The sequence below is a fragment of the Megalopta genalis genome, chromosome 11 (assembly GCF_051020955.1).
Source record: "Megalopta genalis isolate 19385.01 chromosome 11, iyMegGena1_principal, whole genome shotgun sequence".
Taxonomy (NCBI): Eukaryota; Metazoa; Arthropoda; class Insecta; order Hymenoptera; family Halictidae; genus Megalopta; species Megalopta genalis.
Window position 1 is genome coordinate 3223624 of NC_135023.1, and position 16145 is coordinate 3239768.

The window sequence follows — 16145 nt, forward strand, 5'->3', positions numbered from 1 at the left end:
GTGAGCGGAGGGTGCGGCGTGTGCGCCCACGCCTAGAGCCCCCCCCCCCCCGCCGAGCAGATGAGAGTAGGCGGGCGGCGGGTGTACCAGATTACTGGTTTAATTGCCCGCCGCCCGTCACCCCCCCCAACTGAAGCTGTCCTCCCCATATTGGGAGTGACGAGGCGGTGTGGGGTGCGGTCCCCCGCACCGCCGAAGCAAGATGATTCATGGGGGGAGTATAAATCTCCCCCCCCCCCCCGGGACGCGGCCGGCCACCGCCATTCCATCCTGGTGGCCGGCCAGGCGAGGGGGAGCCGCGGTTGTGTTCTTTAAGAGTTCCCGTGGCTCCCCCGCTACTCGCCAGCGCCCTAGGCCGCCGTGGGGGTTTTAGCGGGTCAAAATCCGCACTACCCCCGCCCCGTCCCTCGGGCGGGACGGGGGTGTCTGACCAGCAGATTTCCCCCACGTTAAACAAAAAAAAAGAAAAAAAAAAGATTATATATGGAGAAGGACTTGGTACTTGCCATACTTTTGAAAAGTTGCATGATTTTTGCTTTGATAAGGCAGGAAATAAAACAGATTATTTAAATAATCTTATAAAAAATAGCTCGCCGAATGCGATCCTTATATACTATATAAAAAAGTAAAAAAAATTAAAAAAGCTCCTTTGCTTTCTTAGTTGAGCAGAATATTGGTGTAGAAGATAAAATAACCAATCTAAGCCATTTATCTGATTAGCATATCTAGTAGAAACGGGCCAAAGACAAGATCGGGATAGTTCACAACAAAATGATCCTAAGAGAAAAACCCGGAAGTGTACTAGTAATCAGAGTAAGAGCAAAGGAGGTAGTAAAAATACCAACAAGCTCTCTCTCTGGGATCTTCTAGATAAAAGAGAAGTTAGTGTGACAGCTAGAGAATATCTTGATAGCCCGAGAAATAGCAAGAACATAGAAGAAGTGGTACAAGTAACCAATGTAATTCCTTTTATGGTTCGAAAACGTGAAATTGAAGAAGCACAGCAAACTTGCAGGCCGTAGCAATCTTTGCCAAAACAATTGGTTAAAGGAGCAATTAATTTTATCATCCACGAGCTCGCTCTTGATTTTTCTGCTTGTGAAAACACCTGAAATTCATCTAAATCATTTAATAGTGGAAACAGTTATTTCTTCCTTGAGCCTTTTTGACCTTATAAAAACATAAAGTTAATTATTGTCGATGAAGAGCATGATTCGTCTTTCAAAAATAAGAACAGGAAATTATATACATACAATGCTCGAGATATGGCGATAATTTTAGCCAAATTTGAAAATATTCCGATCATTTTATCATCGACTTCTCCACTGTTTGAGAAGGATCCTTCATGTTAATAACGGGAATTGCAATCACGTGATGTTAACTAAGCGATTTGATGATGCAAATGGAACAGGCTATTAACGATACCTACAAGGAAGGGCTTTCTCCCACAATAATATGTTAATTTTTTTATATAGAAGAGGATAATTTATTTTTGTTAATTTTTTAAAGATTATTTGAGTAGTCTCACCGAAATATTTGTTTATAATAATAGATTTTAATTGTTAATTCGTCCACCGATAAGTTAAGATAGAGTTTGAATAAAGTTTATATATTGGGAGAAATGACGCTTCTTTTCCACCTTCACCGACGCGAGCCCCAGTGTTACATTTTTCTAAACTGCAGAGGAAAGACGCAACTAGCAAGCAATTCGTAAAATTGTAGATATGAAATTCGGCAGGGAGCGAACAGCTCGCTTTGCCAGTCCAGTTCTCTATAAGCGCATTTCCTCTCTGTCCGACTACCTTGCGCTCCATACGTGTATTTTCGATTGGTCTGGTTCCCTAGCGTCTAATACGCGCATCTAGAATCGGTTCGGTTACACTGTCCGACAAAATCAAACTTTTTTTCTGGGTTCCTATAGCCCCTATGAAATTCTTGTAGAGCTTCACTCCCTGAACAAGTATCCGAAAACCGAATTGCTCCATCACCCTCACAGATTTTTAAATAAACGAACTTTTGTAAGAACCCAAAATTTTCGACAAAAATGAGGTATTGCATGAAAAGTACAAACGTTAGAAAGTTCTAATCGGTGTTAAAAGATAGAGGAGAGTTTCCCGAATATAGTGGCATGCAATTTATTAATTGTTTTTGGTCCTAAATAGCAACAAATGGATGTCAAATTTTAAAAAAGTGTCGACATGAGCAGTTTCTGTGTAATATTTTTGTATTTTTACGAAAAGTTTTTTGTTCAGCACGAAAACTCTACCCAGGATCGGATTGTGTAGACATTTCTGAAGAAGAAATGGCCCGATAGAAGTGACGGAACGATGTACATTTCGAGTAGGTCGAGAAAATGTTCGTCGGCAACATGTACACGACGTTTTGCCGCCATGTGCTACGCTGCTCGCTTCTCTCTGTCCGACGTCTGTTTCGAAACATCTTTAAGACACTTGAAATAAGTTTTTGTAGGTGTCGGCACATTTCTGACGTGTTGTGTTTACAAGGCCTAGATGAGAATGTGTTGTCGGGCAGCATGGATAGCAAGATTCTGCAGAAAACGCACATATTACAACAAACATTTGATTAATTAATCAAGGTTTTTGTTGTTTATTACCCATATATATATACTATTGCTAATGTTCATTTGTTCATTTGAAAATTTGATCATTTGTTCATTTGTACTTTTGTTCATTTGGTCATTTACTCATTAGTTCATTGATTCAGTATTTGTTAACTTGTTCCTTTGTTTGTATCTTCCTTGTTCCTTTTTTCGTTTTATGATTTGTATATTTGTTCATTCTTGCAGTATTTGTTCATTTGTTCATGTGTTGGATTGTCCGTTTGTTCGTTTGTCCGTTTGTTCGTTTGTTCGTTTGCTCGTTAGTTCGATTGCTCTTTAGTTCCTTTGTTCATTTGTTCATTTGGTCACTTGTCTATTTGTTCTTTCGTTCGCTTGTTAACTTGCTCACTTATTCGTTTGATCTTTTGTTCATTCGTTCATTTGTTCATTTGTTCATCTGTTCATTTGTAAATTTCATCATTTGTTCATTGTTTCAGTATTTGTTCATTTGTTCATTTGTTCCTTTGTTTGTTTCTTTCTTTGTTCTCGACAAATGGCCAACAAAGATCGTCTTGCTGGCAAAACATAACGCAATCCGATTATAGTTTCCAAACACCCGTGGTTAACACTGTAACTTCTTGATACACTGTTCTGTGTCGATGTTAACATTTCGATTGTTTCTTCTACCATTAACGAGTCTACTCACGATATTATCGAAAGTTTTAAATTTTAATTCATTAATTCTTCTAGAGCATTCCAATATTCTAGATATTACAAGAATACTATCTATTTTCTCCACTGTTGCGGCCTTTACAACAGCTCGGACCTGTACAAAAATAAGAATGCCAATGAAATGAACAGCAATCAAGTATATAGCATGATAGGAAACAATTTTACCGAGGATGCCATTGTAAAAGTCGGATCTCGTACAAAGAATTTTTCATGATTCGATGAGGGAGGAAATTCCCCACAAATTGCATATCTCAATGCCTCGATGATGGTCGTCTACCCGGTACCATTTCGACCATAAATAAATGTCACGGGTCGAGGAAATGTAATCGTAACTTCTTCATCTTCTTCTTCGCCGAAATTTCAAATAACCCGCAGACAAAGTTTACTTACACTTAACATTCTGTCCGGTATATGCTACTGCAGTTCTAATGAAAATAATTCGACACTTTAAATAGATTATTTGCGAAAAATACAATATATATATAGTAGCCAGATTTACCGCAGTTCAACGTGTGCGATGTTCCGTTACAATTTTGAATAAGTGACAAAATGAATATGAACAGGGAGAATATAACCTTGGAACAATTGAACTCTGGTGAACACAAAACAACTCTATACGGAACTTTCGGTACAGTATTTTAGTCTTCACCACGAGGAGGCGGGGTTGGTCTTTGGAGACTGGAGATAGGGACATTTGACTGTCTACTTAACCTTTTGAGCTGTGAATACTCCTGGCCGAAACGGTTCGTAGGGACGGAGCGCGGCTATCGCTGACCATTGCTGGGGGCGGAATACTTTTTTGCCACACTGAAGTGACTATTCAAGGCGCAAACAGTAATAAGTTATAGTGATTCTTTTGCAGAAGGTTAAATAGTTAAAGACTGTTATTTTTGAGCATTAAAATTATGTAATATAAACATTAACAATTTAAAACATTAAATTTTACAATCAACTAAAAAACTTAATTTGATATTTACAACACACACAGGAATTAAAAATTTAATTGTGTATGAAGAATTTCAGAACGATTATCAATACATAGACCGACATCGCATTTTTTACATTCGTATCGCGTATCGCTCCTTCTGTTACTTTTTACGCAAACAACACACTTTCTTCTGGTCAACTGTTTTGCGCCCGCACGATTCTCACATTTCGACAGAAAATGCCTTTCAGTTAACCTAAACGGTAAATCCTCAGATTTTCTTTTTCCTCCTCCTGCCACGCTTCTACTTTCCGGATATTTTCGTAAAATGTCTTTCATTAGTGCTAAATGGTATTCACTAAATTTTTGTTTTGTACCAGTACAATTTTGATGCAAAATATATGCATTATATACGACTAAATCTAACAAGTGGAAAAACAATTTCTTATACCATTTTAGCGTTTTCCTTACTGAATTAAGTGTACTTGACGTGATATCCACTCTGTCTACAGCACCCATCTTGGAATTATAATCCGTAATACACGATAGTTTCACGATGGTCTCTCCTGTACGATAATCTTTCTTCCCAGTTTCACTCAATATAGCTTCATGTGCAGAAGACAACATCCAAACCTCTTTCTTGTCATGCCATTTCATTGCCAATAAAATGTCAGTTGACCGGTAGCAAGTTTTCTCCTCTCTTCAATTTGTCGTCCACGCGGGGCATTTGTCTTCTATGTTTTCGAACTGTCCGAAATGCGTTGGTTTTCTTCTCGTGTAAAAAAGTATACAATAGTGGGCTTATGTACCAATTGTCTGTAATCACTGTATGGCCTTTTCCAAGATATGGCTGAAGCAGCGTCATTACAACATCTCCAGAGATTCCAATGGCTGTGTCACTTCTCTTGATGTTTGTTTTTTGGCCGGTATAAATTATAAAGTCCAGTACATAATTAGTTTTGCAGTCACAAAGGACAAACTACTTAATGCCAAACCAACTTCTTTTGGATGGTATGAACTGTTTAAAATAACATCTGCCTTTGTAAAGTAAAAGACATTCGCCGATGCACAGATTTTCGTACGGTACGAATGACTGCGAAAAGGAAGTTTTTATCTTATGGATGACTGGCCGTATTTTGACTAACGGATCGTCCGTGGCTGTACTATTATCATTGAAGTGCAACATTTGTAACAACATCATGTACCGATCCCGTGACATAATTTTGCGGAAAATACCGCTTTTCAGCAGCTCGTCCGTCGACCAGTACTCCTTCAACGAAAGTTTCTTCGAACGCTGCATTAGTGCTCGGTGATTTCACACACTAATTCTTCCGGGAACATCATCATAAAGGCTTAGAAGCCTTGGGTGTTGATTTTGGATTTAAATTTCCCTTTACTCCTGAATTTTGGTCGTCAAAGATATGTATTGCAGGAGTTAAGTTCCTTTTTGACCAGAATAATGTTCCATATTGGTGAGAAGTCTCGTCATTTTCGCTCCCTTCTGAATTTTCCTCTTCCGATGATGTGCTTAACTTCCTGGGCCGTTTTCTATTTGTTCTTTGTTCATCAATTAATTCTTCTGATTCAATGTCTGATGATAGTGATTCACTATATTCTTTTTCACTGTCGTCCCTTGTGAAATATTCCTCAAGATTTGACATTTTGTAGGGTGTCACGAATAAAAAAAAAATCGACCGTAAGGTTCTTACATTCACAAGACGATACTGCTGCGAAAAAGTGACAGTGCAGGTAATTATTTTGAAACCTAATTAGTTAGAGAGTGCGACATAAAATGGGATTTCCGTTTCGGAAATTCTCTGGGATTTTTATGACCCTAATATTGCCCAACCGCTACCTAAAGAAGGCAAATTACTAACGAGTGCCCCTGTATTAATATTACACGAAAATAACTGCATATTGATTGAAAAAATCGACGAACGCATATATGTGCCCTTAGTCCAGGCCGATAACTTAGAGAAAACACATAAATGCGGCCTTAGGCTACACGGATGACTTTCGCCAAACGCACATATGCGTCCATAGAGCTCTAAGGGTTAAGTGAGCTGTGTGGAGCGTTAGCCGGATCTGCCATTCCAAAGCTGCCATGTGCAGCTTATACTGGCGGTGTTAAGATAGCATAAACCAATACGAGGGGAGCCGTGCTTGGAATAACTTTTCCTTCACCTTTGGTGGGGATCATCAGAAAGTTGGACTGTCTTTTTGAGGAGGCAACTCACTTGGCCACCGCTCCACTGTGCAGGCACCACTTGGGGGTGGGTGGAGCGGTGTTTCCAGCGGGGGCCATGAGGAGGCTGGGTTGCCAGCGTGCGCTCAGTCCCATGCAGGCTCATGCTTTGTGTGCAATACATGAGTGTTTTTCGGCCGGTTCGGCTCATCTTGCTTTAGTGCAAGATGCCTGCGAAGCCGGGTATCAGCCGCGTAGTCCGAGTTTTACTCTCGTGCCTTCATGGCACATGTCGCAAACTTCTGGAGGTGCTTGACCAATTTTGGTTGGGTAAGCCTGTTTAGGTTGCAGGGCCACGGGAGGTGATGTTTGTCGGCTTGTCTGTGTAGATTCTGTCGGTGCGTCTCGTGCAGTGGGCAGTCAAATATGAGGTGTGCTACTGTGTCAGACCGCCCGCACTCGCATGCATCGGTTTCTGCCAAGCTCAACTCCTTTAATTTGGAGTTGAACTTGTCATGCTCCGACAGCAGCTGCGAGACGTAGAAGTCCGGCTCCAGTCTCACCCCCAGTTTTGTCCTGATATCTGGGAAGAATTCATAGGTGATTCTGCCCTTCGGTGTGGAATCCCATCTTTCTTGCCAGATATTCAGGGTGTGATTCATTATGTTGCGTAGTATTTGTTCTGTTGTGTTCTCACTGTCGTCGTGTTGTGTTCGTGGGCCTGTTGAGAGGATCGTATCCCCAATCTTCACCTCTTCCCCTTTCCTGAGACAGAATACTGCCATTCTTTCCTGAAGAATGAGGACTATCGGCTTAGCAGGGGCCAGAACCATCAGAGCCTCGTTCGATATTGTCCTATATGCTCTTGTGACTCTTAGGAGGGCGTTCCTCTGAGCACTTTGTAGGGTTCTAAGGTGGTGGACATTCGTTTTGTCCGCCCACCCGGTCGCTGCGTACGTAACAACCGACACAAAGACACCCTTATAGAGTTTAACCAGTTAAGTATGGAATTTAGTTTCAAAAGATCACCACAGGGTGCGGAATTAAAAACGAGCAACGCGACGTATATACACGTCAAACGCAGAGCAAATGTACTGTTACACATTTTATGAAAAACGAGGAAGGATTACATTTTTATTTGTCAAATAAACCAGCAATTCGTTTCTAAATACGTTATTCTTACTAAGAGCTTGAAAATTGTCAACAAATAATAAAATACATAAGCAAGAAAAATTGAAGATAGCAAGAATAAACAAAAGAAATAAGGAAATAGTTTACAGAATTTCAAGCTATGTATGTGTGATATGTTTCAAAACACGGTACTACGCAAAGTGCGACTTCACAGGTCGTACAACAAAACCTTGTTTCCTTGCGCTTTCCATTTTTTGAGCAAACGACACATCATCGGAGAGGATTTGGTTTTGATGGAGTAACTGGCAGAAAATTTGGGAAATGTTTACCGATGAGCCGTGTTGGTTTTGCGGATTTTGATGGCCGACCAATTTGAGAAACTTGTTTTTCTTGAATTGCATATTCTTCGACAATTTCTTCCACACATTGTAGTAAAAAGTTCAGTCGACTTAGCTTTCGGCCATTTTTTTTGTATAATACGTACGAGTTGAAACATATAATATCGATGAGGTGGAGAAATATTTTCTTATAGTATTTTTTCATTCTTTTCCTCGCAAGTGTATACGATGCTATGATTCTATCGCTTCTATCCACGCCGCCCATTTTTATAGAATAATCAAATACTACTTCTGGTTTTCTTACTATCGCACCACGTTTTTCTTTTTCTACCACATACCAGCGGCATGAAATGTACTAAGAAACAGTACGTATCTTTTATCCCGCCACTTCAATAGCATTATCTTGTTATTATACCGTGTGACACACTGACCCCTATTTAGTGGAGTTCTTTTTATGTCTGGCGGGACCCTAAGTCTGTTTTGTCGCATAGTACCGACAATATCTGTTTGACAGGTACTTGATATATTTGCTAGATCGATGCTCATATACCAGTTATCCACATATACCTTTTATCCCTGGTGTAATAGGTTGTGGCACAGTTCAAGAACGATGCGAGTACCGGTTTTATATTCAGGATAATTTTGGCCATAATCTGCGTTTTTTCCGGTGTATATGGAAAAATTCCAAATATATCCGGATTGACTTTCACATAGAACAAAAAACTTTATGCCAAAACGGCTGCTTTTAGAAGGAATATATTGTCTCCATGACAAACGTCCTTTCCATAATACTAGGCACTCATTAACACAAATATCTTGCGTTGGAATATATAAACTCTTGCATTTGTGTTGGATATTTTTCACAACACTTCCAATTTTAGAAATTTTGTTCGCACTGATCAAATTTCTATTATCTGCAAAATGCAAAAATTTGCAAAAGAGTAAAAACCTTTCTGCAGTCAACACTTTCGTAAAAAAAGGTGTTGATACACTTTCTCTTCTCAAAAAATACTGCAATATCAACATTGCGATAAAACATCTCATTTCATTATAATTTGTCGAATACCAATTCTTCATTCTTGATCGTGACTTCAAAGTGTGATTTTCAACATAATGTTGTGCATACAAATTCGTTTCTTCCACAAAGATGGATATGAATTCATAATCTAATAATTTATCCAACTAAAATAAACACTTGTTTCTTGATGATCGAGGCACATCAAACTGTTGTCCGGAGTTTCCAGAAAAACCAAATGGCGCCCTATTATTTTCTTCTGTTTTCCATTCAGAATGTTTGGTTTGGTTCTCTTCTTCTGATTGACTGTCACCGGAAGGTTCGTCATCCAATTTGGATGCACTGGAAGAAGAATCCTCTTCTGACTCATTTTCGTTAGAGCAATCCTCTTCGGTGTCATTACTCTTGTTTTCGTCAGAAGACGAAATAAGACAAGGCACACTTCTTCACTTTCTGATGTGTAAAATTTCGCCACTATCGCTATTTGAATCACCCATCTGGAGGATAAAATTTAGCCGTTTATTGTATTATCATTATTATTATTGTCGCAGACATGACTTCATACCTGCATAAAGTTATGGAAGTCATAGTCTCGACTGCATAAAAATACAATAATTTTACCGCCCATGTTTTTGAACAATAAAGAAGTTGATAATTATTTATAAATATTTAGTATTTTTCATACTTACCTTGTCTTATACTTTATTTGGTAATAACTATGAAAACAAACCCTTACCTTACTTGAGACGCTTCGGAAGCAAGAAAGGGGGAGCTTTTGTTCGAATAATTCGGATTGTTTCGTTTGTACTGTTTTTCGAATGCCCTGTCTTGTGTAAAAAATGTATAAGACTTTACGTCGCAGAGCAACGAGTCATTATTGACCCTGCTAACTGCTGATGCGGTTTCTCCGCAAATCAACGCTAGCCGTCCAAATCGCGGGTTACGTGTGTAATTTGTTTTGATACGCGAGCCCCCCTCCATACGAAATACATAGCGGTCGTATTGGTAATATAAAGGGAACATATCACGAAATAATATTTGTATTACATTTTATTGAGATTTCGAGTTTTTATAGTGAATGGTAATTTTTTATTTTACACGACGAGTATACACGTCAACCGCACCGCAGTAGAGATTTGATCCGACGTGTATACACGTCGAGCGCACTTAACTGGTTAAAAATTGCTTCCGCCGTGGATCTGGCTGGACGGAAGCCGAATTGCTGGTCAGAGGTAAGTATATGATTTTCAAATATGTCTGTCAGTTTCACAGCTATTAGCCTCTCCAGAACCTTGCTAAATACTAGGAGGAGGCAGACAGGTCTACAGGGTGTTCCACGATTATTTTAACATCCGAAAATGAGGGGTAGCTGAGGTCATTTGAAGTAACTTTTTCCTTTGCGAAAATGAAATCTGCGGCTTTGTTTACGAGTTATTAACGGAAAACACTGACCAATGGGAGGTAACGGCGCGAAGTTCGAGAGCCCGCAGCACGAGACTATGACAGAAGGTCCGGACGGACTCGAGCCGCGTTCGAAGTACTGAACAAATCATGAAGCGAGAACTTTCCGGATTTTTTTTTACTACGTAACAGTGATATTTTTAAGAAAAACGCTATTCACCTTTACTTTAGAACATCTGAAGAATATTTACTAATTTTTCGAACCCGAAATAGTAAGTAATTTAACCGTGACGGCCGTTTTAATTTTCTAGTGTGCATGACACCTTGTGTGTAACATATGAAATTTTTAAGCAAGGTGCACCTTGAAGATTAACAAAGTATGTAAATGATATTTTAATTTAAATAATTCCGTGTCCGAACACAGTTCAACGAATGATTCGCAAAGCTAATTTAATAAATAATAATCGTGTTAAAGGACGTAAGGGATATGTTTGTTAGAGAAGTATGAAGAATATTATCAATAAGAAACTCACCCAGTTAGTTGTAAATCCACTTCATTCAGGGGAATGTGTGCAGGACAGTGCATTGACCTCGAACAATGTCAAGGTCATGTCAAGGTTATGTCAAGGTTATATCAAGGTCAGGAAGGATGGGAGGCCAGGGGATTCTCCCTCCGCGTACCGGCCCATTTGTCTCCTGGATGAGGCGGGCAAGATCTTCGAGAAGATCATTGTTGCCCGCCTCTCCAGGCACCTGTCCCGCGACGGCCCCGATCTGGCGGACTGCCAGTTTGGCTTCCGAGAGGGGCGATGTATGGCTCTGAAAAGAGCCGATTTTTTATGCGACTGTCCACCCCGCGTCCACAGTCGAGAAGCCCTCTTGGAAGCCGAACTGAGCACTATCTAAACCGGGAGCAAACTCGCTCGCCAGGTGGGCCACAAGCCTCCGAGCGATGATCCGCTCGAAAAGCTTCCCCGCCTCATCCAGGAGGCACAACAGTCGCCACGCGGATGGCGACCCCATTTCGTTTCCTCTTTGGAGATCAATACGAGGAGGCCCCTCCGCCACGCCGACGGAAAGACCCCCTCCCTCAGACAACTGTGAAACAGTTGTCTAATGTCGGGGCCAAGCGCCGGCAGGGACAAGGCCAGCATCCGACCGTGGACCCCATCCAGGCCGGGCACCTTTCCGCCCACTCCCTCCGCAGCGTGACGGAGCTCGTCACCCGTTACACCCAGCTCCTCTCTCCATATAGGGGCCTCGCCCTCCCGCCGTCCGGCGGCAGGATCTATATCTCCCCCTTCGGGGCCTCCCTCAGATGGAAAGAGGCCCCCTATCACCTTTTCAAGGAGCTGCGGATGGGCCCTTGAGGGCCCTCAGGATGTTCTCCCACTTGACCGCGTTGAATGTGTTCCTGACGTCCAGTGTTACAAGGAAGCAGTGTTTGCTCTCTTTTTGGCCGCATTCCATACCTCCACCACACGGCTGACTGCATCCACCGTGCTTCTTCCTTTTGCGAAGCCGTACTGCTTGTCCGAAAATGAGACCACGGGTGCAATCCTCCCCTTAATGCAGAGCTCGAATGCCTTTGCAAGGTTGGAGAGGATGCACAGTGGGCGCCAAGCGGGCCGGTTGTCCGGGCCCACTTTTTTCGGGATCAGTACCAGCCTCACCTCCTTCCAGTCGCGAGGGAAATACCCCACGGCCAGGCATCTGGTGAACAGGTGCGCTATGTGGCCCACCGCGCGCCCCGCAAGCGCACGTATGACCGGCAGAGGCATGTTGTCCGGTCCCACTGCTCGTTTCCTGAGCCTCTCCAGCACCGCCCGCACCTCGTCTTCTGTGAACGGGGGGTACGGGTCGTCGTCCGAGGATCCGCGTGGGGTGGGCCGTCGGGATGTGGCCTCGGCGGCCCTCCAGTTGAGTGCCGGAGAAGTGACGGTGAACAGCTCCCCCACCACCGCCTGTTGTTCTCTTTGGCTCAAGGTGAATGGGGGGGGGTCGTCCTTTGATATTTCTCACCACCCATGTGTATGGCTTTCCCCAGGTGTTGGAGTCAATATCCTTGATGAACCTGTAGCGGCCAGTCGGCGCGCATAAGAAAAGATTTGTTTCTCGTGCAAACGACTAGCATATTTATGACTCTCCTTCGAAAAGGCTATCTTTGAGTAAGCTGTTTCCTGTCCGGATGGAAATAAGCCAGTAGAGTTTCTTTTTTACCTGATTCTCGATAGTCAACGAGACCGTCATAAATAAGCGGGAATTCCGAAGGGCACGCAAAACGGACCCGAACGCCGGAAGTCCGAGCGCAACAGCCCTGAGGAAAACCCAGGCCGTTACATCATAAAAAAACGCACCCACTCCGATCACCACGCGGTCCCAAAACAGGACGCGCTCAGGGCGTAAGGGGCAACGCTGTGAGATGAAGATGGACAACGCTGATTGGGAAAACCCATTCGCGGGTCAACCAATCAGGGGGTGTCCAGAGCCCTTGCCGGGGGCAAACAGGATAATATAAAAAGAGCAGCAGTGAGACGCTCGCCCTCATACCTCTCATACCTCTCATACCTCTCATACCTCTCATACCTCTCATACCTCTCTTGCTACGACGTCACGCTACCCTAAAGTGATTCTACGCAACTTATCAAATAAAGTTAGTAATTACACCGCACGCACCAGTTATTTACAAGAACACAACTCATAACTAAAAACCTCTTCCAGGCTGCGTTCTTCGAGGCCTGAATGGTCCATTTCAGGTCTCTTTTGAGCGTTAGGTAGATGGCTCTGGAGAGCTCGATCCCGGGAGCTGAACCCTTCTTCCTGGCTCTCTGGAGTCATCTTCTGCTCCTAATTACGGCCCGCCTTGCTGCCTCGACCTCGGGCGTCCACCACCACGCCTGTGTGATGCCTGGTATTGGGGCCGAATAGATTTCTCGACGAGCTCCCTCAGTAACTTAATGTAACTGTCGATGTCCGCCGCTGTTTCTATGCGAAAAGGGGAGGCCAGCGTCGCAGTCGCGTTGTAGAGCGTGAAAAATCTGTCCACGTCGACCACTCCCGACCAAGGCATTTCTCCGCGACTTGTGGTGTTGTTGGTGAGCACGTACCTTATGTATAGGTGGTCTGAGGCGGTTTCCGTGTTCAGGATGGTGCTTGAGGCAAGTCTCCGGAGCACGGACCTACCACAGAGCATGATATCAATCAGCGAGTGCCGCCCGTTTCTATTGTAGGTGTGCCCTTCCTTGCTGACGACCGGGCAGATCCGGACGCGATTGGCCATTTCGAGGGCGGCTGTGCCCCGTGAGCTCGTCTCAGCAGAGCCCCATGCTGGTGATTTCGCGTTGAAGTTCCCGGCTACGATCGTATGGTTGTGGTCCAGTATGCCCATCAGGTCGTCCAGATGTTGTAGGTGGGTCACGAAGGCGTCCAGGCGTATGTTCGGCGAAGAGTAGCAGTTCACTACAGTGATATCACTGATCCGAACCGCCACGTATCCGTCCGCACTGGCCAGGAGTTGTATAGGGGCCAACCTCATGGCGGCCCTTTCGGTTATCCAGATGGCTGCGTCTATTTCCCAGTCGACCGCGTTCTGTTGCAGCAGGTTGTGGGCTAGCCTGCAGTGGTTTAAGTTGATCTGTAGTATGTTTAAATGTGTGTCCTCTTTTCTCTTCCTGCCCTTTTGGTTTGTGCGGTTGTGGGTGTTTGCCATTGCTACGGGTATTAGCTGTTGAGAGTGTGTCGTGTTAGCTGTTGTTGTTTGTGCATGCGTTAGTGATATCCGGTCTGTTCCTTGTTGCAGTTGCTGCTACTCTCGTGCTTCTTGGATCGACCTCCCATGCTGGTGGTTGGGTGCTTCTCGGGGGAGTCTTCCCTGAAGATTTCCGAGGCACTTCTGTCAATCAGCGTCACCCTTGCCACGGGCGTTTTCTCTGTCCCTTGAGTCGGGTCGGCTGGAGTTAGCGCCTGGTCCTGCTCGATTTCCATGGGGGTCGGGAGTGGGCCGCTGGCGTCGGCATTCGCTGTCTTCGCTCGGGTGACATCTATGTTTCCCGTGTTATCTGGATCCGAGGCTTTGTCCCTGCTGGTTGTCTCTGCAGGCTTTTGCGTCCTGAAGGCTCTCCTGGTGCCTTCGGCGAGCTGCTTCTCCTTGGGTCCCTTCTCCTTCCTGCTTCGGTTTTTGCTTTTCTCCCGCGCCTCAGCGAGTGCCTTACTGAATGCCGAGCGGTTACGGTCACCCGCTCTATGGCCCTGAGTGTCGCAGATTAGGCACTTTTCCTCTTTCGTGCAGGTCTTTTCCTCGTCGTCAGGGTCCCAGCACATGTGGCAGCATTTTGACCGGTTCGCGTTTCTGCACGTAGTGCTGCGGTGGCCGTACTCCCGGCATCTAAAGCACTGGACGACGTCAGTGCGCTCCACCACCCGGCAGAGGCCCCAGCCCACTCTAAAGCGCTTTGCATTTAGAAGTTTGGTGGCGCTCTCCGCCGTGGTGATGATGGTGGCGTTCTGACTGCCTGCATAACCCGGCCGTAGGGCCTTAACTTGGAGCTCCTGCGTATCCACCTTGGGACCCAGGATCTTGGAGAGTGCTTCTCGGATATCCTCGCGGGTGGCGTCCCCGTCCAGTCCCTTCAGGTGGAGGGTCTTGGAGTTCCGTGTTGACACCTTCGCCCTGACACCTGCAATCTTCTGGTTTATTATAGTGGAGAAGCCAGTTGCCTTACCTCTATTGCCCTCTCTGATTGAACTTGACGGCGGCGATGTTTACCTCCTCTCGGCTTATGTCCACGCTTTTTTTGACGGAGCGCAGAATATCCGCGTATGACTGCCCGTTGCCGGATATGGTCACCGTCTCCATTGCAGATCTGCCAAGGCCGTTGGAGCCACTTGCCCTCTTATCAGGCCCCCACTCCTGCTTGGGTAGAGGCAGAACGTTGTATTGTTCTGAGGGGATGCCAGTTCCACAATATTTTTGACCCCGTCCAAGCTAACTCCGTCGAGGCAGACGAGCGCAATGTATGCCCCACCTTTTCAGTGCTGCGCCAAGTCCTAAGAAGGGAAGTTGGTCGCGACCTCGCTCTCTCCAGCTTAGTTGGGGCAATGCTGGAGAGCCCGAGAAAATGGGCGGCAGCCATCGCCTTCTGCGAACAGGTAATGTTGCAGAAGGAGGCTGCCGAGCGGGGTCGCCGTGAGCGGGGGGTGCGGCGTATGCGCCCACGCCTAGAGCCCCCCCCCCCCCGAGCAGCTGAGAATAGGCGGGCGGCGGGTGTACCAGATTATGCTGGTTTAATTGCCCGCCGCCCGCCAACCGAAGATGTCCTCCCTATACCGGGACCGACGAACATCGTCGCCCCCGACGGCCGCCGTGCCCAGGGCGGGGGCCCTGGCCACCCTCATTGAAAAGCGGCCGTCGTGACGAGGCGGTGCGGGGAGCGGTCCCCCGCACCGCCGAACCAAGATTATTCATGGGGGAGGATAAATCTCCCCCCGGGACGCGGCCGGTCACCGCCATTCCATCCTGGTGGCCGGCCAGGCGAGGGGGAGCCGCGGTTGTGTTCGTTAAGAGTTTCCGTGGCTCCCCCAGTAATCGCCAGCGCCCTAGGCCGCCGGGCGGGGGGGGGGGGGGTTTAGCGGGTCAAACCTCGCACTACCCCCGTCCCGCCCCCCCGGGCGGGGCGTGGGTGTCTGGCCAGCAGATTTCCCCCACGTTAAAAAAAAAAAAAAGACAACTGGTGGTGCCGAGCCATTTCTATGCTCTACCGGCTCAGCAGGTCGGTTCCCGAGCTGAATACCGCAGCTCACCCGTCGAGGCCCCTAACAATTTAAGGGGGGGACAGAACGAGGAGGGGGGGGAGAGGTAA

General features: G+C 45.3%; 1 protein-coding gene across 1 annotated transcript; it reads right to left on the bottom strand.

Annotated features, from left to right (window-relative positions):
* Positions 1-13138: 13138 nt before the first annotated feature.
* Positions 13139-13996, bottom strand: LOC143260294 (uncharacterized). Its single transcript, XM_076525320.1, has one exon. It carries the CDS (start codon positions 13994-13996, stop codon positions 13139-13141), a length of 858 nt encoding a protein of 285 aa, XP_076381435.1.
* Between the last annotated feature and the right edge of the window lie 2149 nt (positions 13997-16145).

What these genes read in the sequence shown, in the direction of transcription:
- LOC143260294 (XM_076525320.1), bottom strand. Translation starts at nt 13,996, where the DNA reads ATGGCAAACACCCACAACCGCACAAACCAAAAGGGCAGGAAGAGAAAA.